The sequence below is a fragment of the Diorhabda carinulata genome, chromosome 9 (assembly GCF_026250575.1).
Source record: "Diorhabda carinulata isolate Delta chromosome 9, icDioCari1.1, whole genome shotgun sequence".
NCBI classification, from domain to species: Eukaryota; Metazoa; Arthropoda; class Insecta; order Coleoptera; family Chrysomelidae; genus Diorhabda; species Diorhabda carinulata.
Window position 1 is genome coordinate 14,648,171 of NC_079468.1, and position 11,804 is coordinate 14,659,974.

Consider the following 11,804-nt stretch of genomic DNA (forward strand, 5'->3'; position numbering starts at 1 on the left):
ATATTTTCATATTAAAAGCAACGACAAGAGGGTAACGCTTTTACACTCGAATAATAAGAGCCGTGTCGAAATGTCCGTGAAGATTGATCTTGAACTTCTGTAGCTTGTAGTGCATGGAAAAGACATGCCTTAGTAGCTGATTCCACAAGCTTGCACTTCTCCAAAGAATTGAATCCCGATATAATGAGGTTCTGGGCATCTGCAGGGTAGCTCAATATTTATGGGCCTATCGAGTAAGTCTTGCAAAAACTGCTCTAGCTTAGTCAGCTCAGAAGAGCATTGACTATGGTAGCATAGATGAAACAGAGTCAGGTAGGCGATCTTTCTTCTATACTCTAAGCTGGGCAATTTTCTGATCAATCTGGATCGCTGATATGTGGGACTGCTATTTTCTATATTGACTGGAGCATTTGGTATACTTAGGAGCCGAGCTCAAAATGTGCGAGTAATATTCCAAAGATATACGAATCTGGGCTTTGTAGAGGTGGTGGTATGTTGTTATGATGGTGCTTTGTTGCCGCCTACGGATTTGGATAGTAGCTGAGTTTAATGGAACGTCACCAATATGTTATCATCGGCGAAGCTATAGATCGGGTTGGCAGTTTTGTCGAGTACATAGAGTAGGTAACAAGATGCATCCCTGGGGAACACCAGCAGTGATCTGAAAGCTTTCTGAGTTGTGTCCATCGATTGCGAGCAGGATGGATCGAATAGCTACTGAGTGAGGACGACAAACCGTACGATCTTAATTTATTTAGAAGGTTGTCATACTAAACCCAGTCAAAAGCCGTCGATTTTTTAAGTGCGATTGCTTTGGATTCCCCATATTTCCGTTTTAATTTTTTTCGCAGTTCTTCTGCTGCCGTTTGGAGTTTAACCACATAAAACTATACTACCATCTCATTAAATTTAACTCCAACAATTGTGAACTCAATTGAGGGCTGCAACTATCCCGGCTTTCCATAGATAAGTTCCAGTCTTATCTTTAATATTTAGATATCTGAGTTGTTTCTAATTTATAACTGCTTTTGGTCGTCTTGCTTTTTTTAATTATTGGTCACAGCAATGAATATTAATTTGGGGAATCGTGTCCGGATATTTATGGTTTGTATTAATTCAAGTCAGATAGTGTTTCCAGCTTTTCCACTTTTTTGATTCAATTTTAACGTTCGTCAAAAAGTTGCTGGCATTCAATTTAATATTAATTGTTCACCCCATCTAAGTACCAGTTGTTTATAGACTATAACTGAAGACGATTGCCACTTCCTGAGAAAGAGTCTCCAGCCGGGGAAGTAAGGTTACAAGAGTTTAAAAATAAAGCTGTCAAATCTACAAAAGTGTGTTCGGAGAGTGAATAATGAACAAACAAATAAGTTGCATGAAAAAAATATGTATAAAGATAGCGATTTTCTGAATTTTCATCATACTACCTGAGCTTCTATTCTCTGGAAAGGGAGTAATAGAAAAAGGGTTCTGTAAATTTGTTTTTGCTAGAACTTAATAATGAAAACTACTTATTGGTACAGGGTAAACGTCTAATTTGATAAACCCATAAAGTTGCTAAAAGTTTTAGTATAAAAATACAAAATTATCACGCATGAAAGTGATCCCAATTTTCTTAGCTTATGCAAATTATTTCAAGAATGTATATGTAATCAAATCACATCTCATGCCTACACATCCCTTTGATTGTGATATTGTTTGCTAAGATAACATAACTGGAGAATTTGCGAAATAGGCAAGTTTCAACACATATTAATCTATAAAATATTATATTTCGCGAGAATTCGAAAATATATTTGTTTCTCAGACAATATTCTACTTAAGTATTGAGGTATGGCAACACTGATGTAAATATATCAAATTTGACATCGCCATAATAAAATTTGACATTTTTAATGGTGAACGTATTCAGAACGTGTTGTCATACTAGTGCTAAATAATCATCTAAAATTGGATGTTGTATTAGAAAACATCGAAGAAATTCAACATCGTCATGTGACATACCTTGGAATTGAGGCATAACTGGGCATTAGTTCTACTCGCATACATCCAATATTGCATGAGCATTTTGCCGTAAAAAGATTTGGATACCGCGTAATTTGACAATTGCTCATAAAAAGCTTGTGTGGATTGGTGTAAAGAAATACTGAAAAAATTCAATTCAAAAGACGTCTTTAAGATCTTGAAGGTGACGAAATTAGTATCTATGCATATGAACCCAAAACTGAACGACAATCGACGTTGTGGTTATTTCAAGACAAGTCAAATCCAAGAAAGTTGTTCGCGCACGAAACACTTCGAGTCAAATGATCGCCTGTTTTTTGGTATAACTGGACATATCACCACCGATTCATTAGAGCAAAGTAGAACTTTCAGTTCAAACAAAAACGTTTTAGAACAGTCAAAACATCGAGTTGATGGGTCATACGCCATACAGTCTATGGTTTTGATTGTCTATTCTGAAAGTTGAACCAGTACTCTAACACTCTTAGGCTCAAATATTTCAAACTACTTTTATATTTGTTTACATCTTTAAATGGAATTAGATTATTTTAAAATCAAATAATTTAATACGTACCAACGGATTCATGTGTCATCAAATTGAATCGTTCCGTTATATACATGGGCAGCTTTCCGTTTAGATGAGGCATAACTGTTTCACCATTTTCATCAGATACATATACGTATTTAAGAAAATCGTCGACATTGAGTGGGAAATATTTTTCTTCTGGTGATAACCAAATCACAGGAGACCATTTTTTCACCAGATCTTCAACTATAAAAATAATTTGAGCTATAATGAAATTAACACATTCACGTGCCACTTGACACATATATGTGACGCATAGTTTTTCTCGGAAAATACAGTCACATATATGTGCCATAGATATTATTCGTGGCGGCTATTCTTGATATTGGTTAACAGAAAAGGAAATCCTCCAACAGTATCTAAAAAACTAAGGAAGGATAATATTATCTGGAAAAAAGGGACAGATAAGAATTTTAAAAAGGCACGATAAGCAAGATGTTTCAAGTAAACATAAGTCAAGGATGACAGAAGTAACTTAACAAAAGGGAGTACAGAAATTTAAACCTGAAATGGTAGCTGAGTATAACAGGTATATGTGCGGAGTTGACAGAGCAGACCAAATGACATCGAATTACTGCACACCAAGAAAAAGTATTAGATGATACATGAAAATGTTCTTTCATCTTGTGGACCAATGCATATGGAACGGAATTTGGTTGCTAAATAAAATCAATAAAAAAAATTGTCCTTTTGCAAGTAAAAAGCTCAAAACAAAAATCAAATATAGCTACAGGCTCACATGATGGATTTAGAGTGATGTGCAGTGCAATAGTATGAAGGACAAAATAAACACAGACAAAAAAAAGGGAGAGAAGCCCGGAAAACAAACGGTTCTTCCCAGAATTCAGGTAGGCGGGTAGCGGGTACAGTTGAGACTGTATTATTCTCTATCTTCGGCCATTTTGGCTGATGAACCGATTCAAAACAAAAATCAAATATAGCTACAGGCTCCGATCACTTTCCACATAAAGAAGGAAATAGAAAAAGGTTTGGATTATGAAGCTAACAAAAAAGTCTTTGGCATATGACACAAAAATGTAAAATAAGATTTATTAAAAAAATCGTTCTCTTATATTTCTAGTTTTTTGAGTACTTTTCTTACAAATTATGTTTTTTTACAAATATATACATTCAAAAAACATACGTTGTCTTTAATTTTGAGCATAAAATCCTAGAATGTGTAGCATTTTGTTCAAAATATTAAGTCACATTATTGTGATATGTGATTTATTTTAATAATATTTTATCTTAAACCAAATTTGTGTTCTTACATAATAACACAAAAAAAAGATAAAATAACACCAAAAAAACCAAAAATATTTCTATCTAAATTTATTTTACACGAGAAAAAAATAGTTGGTTTGTAGCATCGCCAAATTTAGGAATAGTGGTAGTGAACGTGTTAAGTACAACTATTATGCGGCAATGACAATACGAATAAGGTGAATAAAAATTATGAGGTGGTAATATGCTGATTGATACTTGATGATAACACGAGTTATCGTACAAAGAGAAATAAAAAAGTGGATGGTTTGTGAAACCTCCGTATTTGAGCAAGCATAGACACAGCAAAATATTTTCATGAATTTTATACTGTTCATATTTCAGATTTTTCTGGGATGAAATGAATTGAATTCTAACGATTTAAAAACAGAATATATATCTCAATTGTTTTAATTACAATTAAAATTGACGGATTAACATTTCAATTTCTTTTCCAAATCTTTTAGTTTAGTTTGCAATTTTTATCTTTGATTTTTTTAATTGTTTGAATTAATTGAGGGAGATTTCGTTTAGGATAGTAAAAAAAGTTTTACTAAATAAGTCACTCGTGAGACGTGAATATTCACATATTCAATGTCAAAGAATTATTTTATAAATGTTTGGGTTCCTATCTATCTATCTATATGAAGACATTATTCACAAGGCAGAATATATTTGTTTGGTTTGGCTGTGATATAGAAAGAACTCTTGGGCTGTGGTTATGATGGATTTAGAGTGATGTACAGTGCAATAGTATGAAGGACAAAATAAACACAGACGAAAAAAAAAGGGAGAGCAGCCCGGAAAACAAACGGTTCTTCCCAGAATTCAGGTAGGCGGGTAGCGGGTACAGTTGAGACTGTATTTATTCTCTATCGCCGGCCATTTGGCTGATGAACCGGTTCACTAGGCTACAGGAAAATCTCCAGCACCGACGATCTGACTTTCGACTTCTATAAACCCAAAGTAGTGCCACCATTGAATATGCATATGTTTTAAATATAAAATTTGAAAAATGCGTGGGTATTAGATATTTTTGTTGTATTGTCGATCTACAAAAATATTGATATATCAAGAATGTACCAATTGTACCAAATTCACCAATAATTAATCTTAACGATTCCAGTTTCGAAGGGTCTTGCTTATCTGACTTAAACGTTAGTGATTTATATCTCAATATTCAGTGGAGACTTATATAATAAATTCTATTGTAGACACGAAATTATACATGAAGTGATAATCTAATAGTTTCTCTAGTTATTAGATGTAATGAGCCAAAGAAAATGTGAATGTGAATAATTTAAATTTTAAAGTATACTTATAAAAAATTTTTTTTCTCAATTAACAAAGTAATTTTTGAAAAGCTTCAATAGTATACAAAGAATCCCAACATTGTCTATTATAAATTATTTTAACAATAGGATGCCGCTAAAGAGGGTAGAAACGATTGTTATTTTTCAATTTGACTGTATCTTTCTCTTACAAGTACGATCTGAAGAAGCTTAAAAATAATAACATCCAAATTTATCAATAAAAATCAATTGAATAATATTGAATTTATTTTTTATTCAAATATAAGTTTGGGTATATAAATTCAAAATCCGATTATTGTTATAATTTAATTAAAAATATCAAAAATTTGAAGTTTTGGCAGTATTTTAGCCTCTTGATCTAAACCCGTTGTGTAAATCATAATCCATTATCAAATTTACTGGCAATATTAATTTGTAGATCATCGAAATTACGTATTTTATTGAAATTATAAATATCTGAGGCTTAACACCATAAAATTTATCAGATCTAGATGCAATTTATTTATTAGTGCTAATGGTTTACGATAAAAAAGATGTTTGACCAATTTTTATTCTAAAAAATTTGAACTGAACAATATTTTGCTCATCTAAAGTGAACGCCTTTAGTCTCTGTTTCCCAAAAATGGAATATTATTCAAATTAAACTAGTTTTTTTCCAATTTTGTGTAATCGACTGAGATTTTCTTAATTAACATCCCAACTGGACAAAATAAAAGTCACTATATTTTAATTGTTACAGCTCTACTACTTCTAGTTTTACTAATCACCTGCTCTCTCTTCTTTTATGTGAATGGAAAAATTGATTGTGCAATATGTGTAACCAAACACATCATGCAGCACACTTAATAGTAATACCACCATCCAAAATTATAAAAATTCTATCACCTTCATCCCAATATATGAAACATATCCATTTGTAGTAAATGGAATATATAGAAACAATGTAAATATCATTATAATATTAGCTTCAACCTAGATTATATAATAAGTAGTTTCCAAGATAATTGATGGTTTCTATACATAAAACTCACTCAGAAGGAAGCGTGGAAAGTAAAATAAACATAATTCAGTAATTCAGCCTCTTCCAGTTTTACCTCAAATCTGCAGATAGAACATTTGATTTTGTGTATTTTCCTAGAGTAATTATTTCAGAGGCGTTGTAGAAATGCAAGAATCGTGTATGACGTCAAGTATATCACAAAAACACCAGTGTTTAAATAGAAGAAGCGGTTTGGAAAGAGGCGTAAATCAGTAGAAGACGATATCGTTCATCGTGAATAACTTGCTAAGACAGACTAGATCTTGCATCACGACATCGTATCAGCCTATTACTAGTTGATTGTGTAGGAGTTTTTGGTGAAAGCATTCCTGTTTTTGATGATAACGATCCCTTGAGCCTTTCTCATTTCTCCAGAAGAAGGTACCCTCTAAACAAACTCATCATAATTGAAAGAAGTCAAAGAAGTTATAACAGTGATTTTGAATGGTTTAACTTCAGATTATTACCAAAGATACTTTGAATCGTGAGACTAGTGTTGGAATCGTTGTGTGTGCAATGAAGACTATGGAAAGTTTCTTAATAAGAGCATGTGTAAAATTTCATTTGCTATCATTATCGATAAACAACAGCAGCGCGTGGTTTAATACTTTGTGGTTTTCAACGTGAGGTAAAGCAACTTAGGTTCTAAATGAAGATGCCGGAAAATTTCCTCGATGAGACCGTCAATATCGGTTAGCATATTAGTAGAACTTATTGAGAAATACAAAAATTAATAACTCAATAACTTCCCTAGTGATGAGTACTTGGTCGCAACAAAAATGTTTTAACAGAAATATGTGTACAATTTAATGTAGAGTATCATATTATTTTTTAAAGGTGTTAGCAAAATTCTCGGCTCGTAACTAAAGCGTAGTTTTTTCATAATTAAATTTATTCAAAATCTCAGTCAATACCCTTTGATTCGGGCGACAATCACCGTTCATTTTTCTGCTCAAGGAAGGATAGATAAATATATATTGGACGTTAATGTCCGCCATTTTAGCAAAATATCCCTTCCGACATCGATTATTAGATTACTGAAAAACAAGTGCATTGATTTCATCTACACACAAATCAGTATGAGCTTTGAACGTCGCTTAATAAGGCGGCAGTGAGAGGGGCCAAGTGGAATTGACCAATCAGATATAATATTCCCTACCAGAATTTTGTGTAAGGACCCAATAAGGTAATTCTGCAACTTGGTAAAGTATAGGTCATAGTAACCTGACAAGGACCAGATAAGGATGTAACGCAGATCAGTGATGAGTTCTTGATCAGGTTTACCTTATATGGTCCTGATCAGGATTGCCTCATGAGATCCTTATCAGGATTATCCCATAAGATCTTATCAGGGATTACCGCATATGGTTCTGATCAGGATTTATGTAGTCCTAATTACATTTTCCTAATTAGATTTTGCTTCTGGTTTATATGGGAGTAAGAGGTACACAAAAGTGAAAATTATTTTTAAAAATACTCTATTGATTATACAATCACCATAAATTTCGTTTCAAAAATTCATATTACAATAAACACTCAGTATAAGCAATAAAATCACTTTGATAACATTCCTAGATAAACCAAAAAAATAAATCATGAACACTGTCTTTTCTTCCAAAATTTCAAATCAAAAATAATTCTCGGAATCATAAAACAATAAATTTGCCGATGCATCACTTGTTTCGATAAACCTTTTCTTGATCACTTTACTTGAAATATTTTCTTTTATTTTTTTGTTCATTTCAATTTATAAGTTGCTATGCAATTGTTAATTTTTATTATAATATAAGCAATTTCATTGTTGAGGACAAATTTTCTTTAGATACTTGTTTCAACCATCACTCTAAGAAGAACTAAAAGAACTACTGGACATTTCCCTCTCTGTAAGAACGAGCCATTGGTTTATATATAACCAACAAGTCTAGACAAGTCACGCTATGCTCATTTCATATTTCCAAAGCAATAGCTCGGTCACCAACACACATATAACGCAACAGTCTTAAGATAATAAGTATTATTTTTTAATCCCTACACTTCAATGTATCTTCTTTATTTGAATGTTTTTTCAGCTTACTTTCCATATTTCGGATATATTTTTATCACATGAATAAGTGTAAAATGTATTAAAAACCCACTTATCGCTATAAGACATTTTTTGTATAAAATGAACTTGGTCATAGAAAAAAATTACTAACACAATACAACTCTAACAAAATGAGAAAATTATTAGCAACAACATTTGACAGTAGTGTCATACCACTGGATACACACCAATGAGAGAGAACGTTTGTTAGATCGGAACGTTTTCAATATAAACACTGATGAATAATAGAAGCGATATATTAAATATTATGACTATATTCAGAAATTCAGATATTTAGTTTGATATCTGATTCAACAGCCAAAGGAATAAGCAATTTCTAAAAGTAACATGAGTATACTGTTGTGTTGAAATTCAGGAGGTTCCAAATAGATGGTTTAAAATGAGTGACATGATGATAGAAATATTCTGGAAGAATTGACTTATTCAAATTTCTTGAAAAAATATTATTTTCACAGTAAGGTAAACCTGAGAGATTCATTGTATGGACATGATCAGGAAGACCAGAAGAAACATTAATTTATTTACAAATGGGTCAACCTCATTTGATTCCAGTGTGGACCTCGTCAGGATAACCTGATGAGGAATATTTTTCTATTCAATAAGAGATTCCTTATGTCGACATCAACAGGGAAACCTGATGGAAAATTAATTCATATGAAATAGGGTTATCCTATCTTAGCATGGACCTCCCAGGTTTGCCACCTTATTTTAACCTGATAAGTACATGACGATGTTTCAAGGAACTGAGTAAAATATTCATCATCAATATCAGGTTCCGATGTGCAGTGAACGTGGATATCGCAACAGGTATCGAGGAAAGTAAAGGGCTGGGTTTTCCGACTAAATTGTTTACGAAATAATTGGTCGTTCATTAATAAGTTCATAATTATTATAATTATGAAAGGACAGAATGTGATGTGTTAGTTAGATGAAGCATTGAACATATCCACTTATTGGGGAGCTAACAGATACCTTCAGAACTTATTATGACCCGAAGACCAGAGAAGAGTTTAATATTTGCCTTTGACGAAACGTCCACTTTAGTGTCCTACGTTCCCTGTAAGAACAAATGTGTCATTGTTTTGTCAACGATGCACCATGATGATAAATTAGATACAACAACGGGAAAGCCTGAAATAATCATAGATTATAATCACACAAAAGGTGGTGTCGATGTAGTGAACCAAATGTCTGAAGCTTACGACTGTGCACAAGCAACTCGTAGATGGCCACTTGTTGTTTCTTCTGAACTTTTGAATGTGGCAGGTATTAATTCATGCATAGTATTCAAGAGCAACAACCAAACATCAATTCGACGCCGAAAATTTTTAGAGCAGTTAGGATATGAGCTTGTTCAGGATCATATTTCAAAAAGATCTACAAATAAGAGATTTGCACGTACAATTCGATTGCATCTTCAGGAAATATGTGGAAAAGAAGCTGAAAATGTCCCTGCACTAAAATCAAATTTATGTCTGCTATGTTCGTTAAAGAAAAATAGAAAAACCAGGTACAAATGCCTAAAATGTAGCCGGTTAGAACACCTCATATCCGTTATACAAGGGAAGATACCAATGAGTAGTTCCAGTTATGAATTTTTGTCTAAATGTACTTATATGAATAAAACATATTTTCTGTTTAGTTTGTACATTAAATTAATGCTCCTAGAAGTTTTTCAACAGAAAAATATTATTTTGTTTTATGCATGCCCATTATCAAATATAATGCTTTTCTATGGTATGTATAATTACATGGTTATTTTGTGCCACAAAACTATAATAAAATGTATCAAAAACTTAGCGAGGCTCAAAATGTAAACATAAAAATATAGTCTTTTTTCGAGAATAACCAGAAAAATAGCCTGGTTTCAATTCAAAATTTAGTTCTCCCCCAAAATTACTATTTACAAGGATAGTATTCTTCCCCGCGCTCCGAAGCTCGTAGCCAAAGAGACCCCACCTTTTGCACCGCTAGAGAAATGGAATCGCTTATAGCAATAAAAGAAATGGTCGAAAAGGGAAGTCGTTCTGTCGTCCACATTGCGTAAGAAGCCAACCAAGGCAAACCATTGTAAGTAAAATATTTTCCCAACCGGAAGTTCCAGTGGAGTGGTAAAGGAAATACCGTTAGCCATCTTAATATTTGGAAGAGAATGCAGTTCTCGAAGAACCAGCAGTCCGTCCACAACGCAGTCTACAGCGAAGAAGAACAGAAGTAGAGTGAGTTTCGGAAATTTTACTAAGTCCGCAAATGGGTTTCTGCACCAGTCCATCCGAACTTAAGTGGGAGAAACCCAGGTATGCCGATATAACTCACTGAATTGTGAGAGGTAGATCAGGTAGCCTGTGACAACCACCGAAGACCGCACCGGACCTTTCAGGTTAAAATCCGAGGTTACTATGTGGGATTGTTATTCTCAACCGCCGAGCTTTAGATTTAGTGGGTTAACGAAACTGCTTCAAGGGTGCTGAGTATTCACACCTCAGTGGTGATCGTGATAGAACCTTCAGCGAATCGATTTTACCATGTGTAAGGAAACTGTAACTGGAGGCGCTGAATACCGACACACCAGTAGGAGTCGCGAAACTGCCACTGAGGGCGCTGAGTATTTACATATCAGTAGTGGTCGTGATAGGGCTTTTAACCAACCGATTATACCGAAGGTTAGGGAAGTGCTACTGGTTGCGCTGAGTACTCATACTCCAGAAGGAATCGCGTATTAGAAAGTACACAATCTATATCAATAGTAAATGTTTCTGGTGAATTTTTAAACATGAAAAAATTGGGCATCATTATGTGATACAATACTTTAATTTAAAAGACATTAGCTCAACTAATACAAAAGCTGAACTAGATTCTACTCTGGAGAGTTTTCCTTCGTTATCAGTGGAATATTGGATAGCAGAGTTTTAACGAGGCTGTATGACCTGCGAATACCAGCATCGCAGTGGTCTACCATATAAAGTGACGACTCCAGAAATGTTGAAAAAAATCCACAAAACGGTACTGGATGATGGTTGACTGAAAGTGCGTAAGCTAGAAGACAGTAGGCATTTCAGAAAATGCGGTACATAGCTTATTAACTAAAAATTTGGATATGAGAAAGCTGTGCGCAAGGTAAAGATGTTTCCATCGAGTGTTTCACAGAAATAGAGCCGTTTCATAACCATGGATGAAACGTGGGTCCATCACTTTACACCCGAAACAGAAGAACAATCAAAACAATGAACTGAGAGAGTAATTTCATCAAGACACACATCCGTTATTGCAGTGGTAAAAGTTAATAAATTAAAGTATGAATTGCTACCTCATATATCCTATTTGCCAGATTTAGCCTCTTCGGATTATTTTGTGTTCCTAGACTTGAAAAAATGGCTCGGTGGTCAAAGATTTTCCAACAATCAAGATGTGGTGATCTCAGTTAATGACTATTTTGAGGAGCTTGACGTTCTTATTATGGTAGCGAACTTATTGAACATCGTTGAGAAAAGT

The 11,804-nt window shown here is 33.6% G+C and overlaps 1 protein-coding gene across 1 annotated transcript in view; it reads right to left on the minus strand.

Annotated features, from left to right (window-relative positions):
- The window catches only part of LOC130898141 (uncharacterized), a 55,944-nt gene that overhangs the window by 15,156 nt on the left and 28,984 nt on the right, over positions 1-11,804 (minus strand). Inside the window, exon 2 of the mRNA XM_057807209.1 lies at positions 2,582-2,779. Coding sequence (XP_057663192.1) covers positions 2,582-2,779 — 198 coding nt within the window. The remainder of the gene's footprint in view (positions 1-2,581; positions 2,780-11,804) is intronic.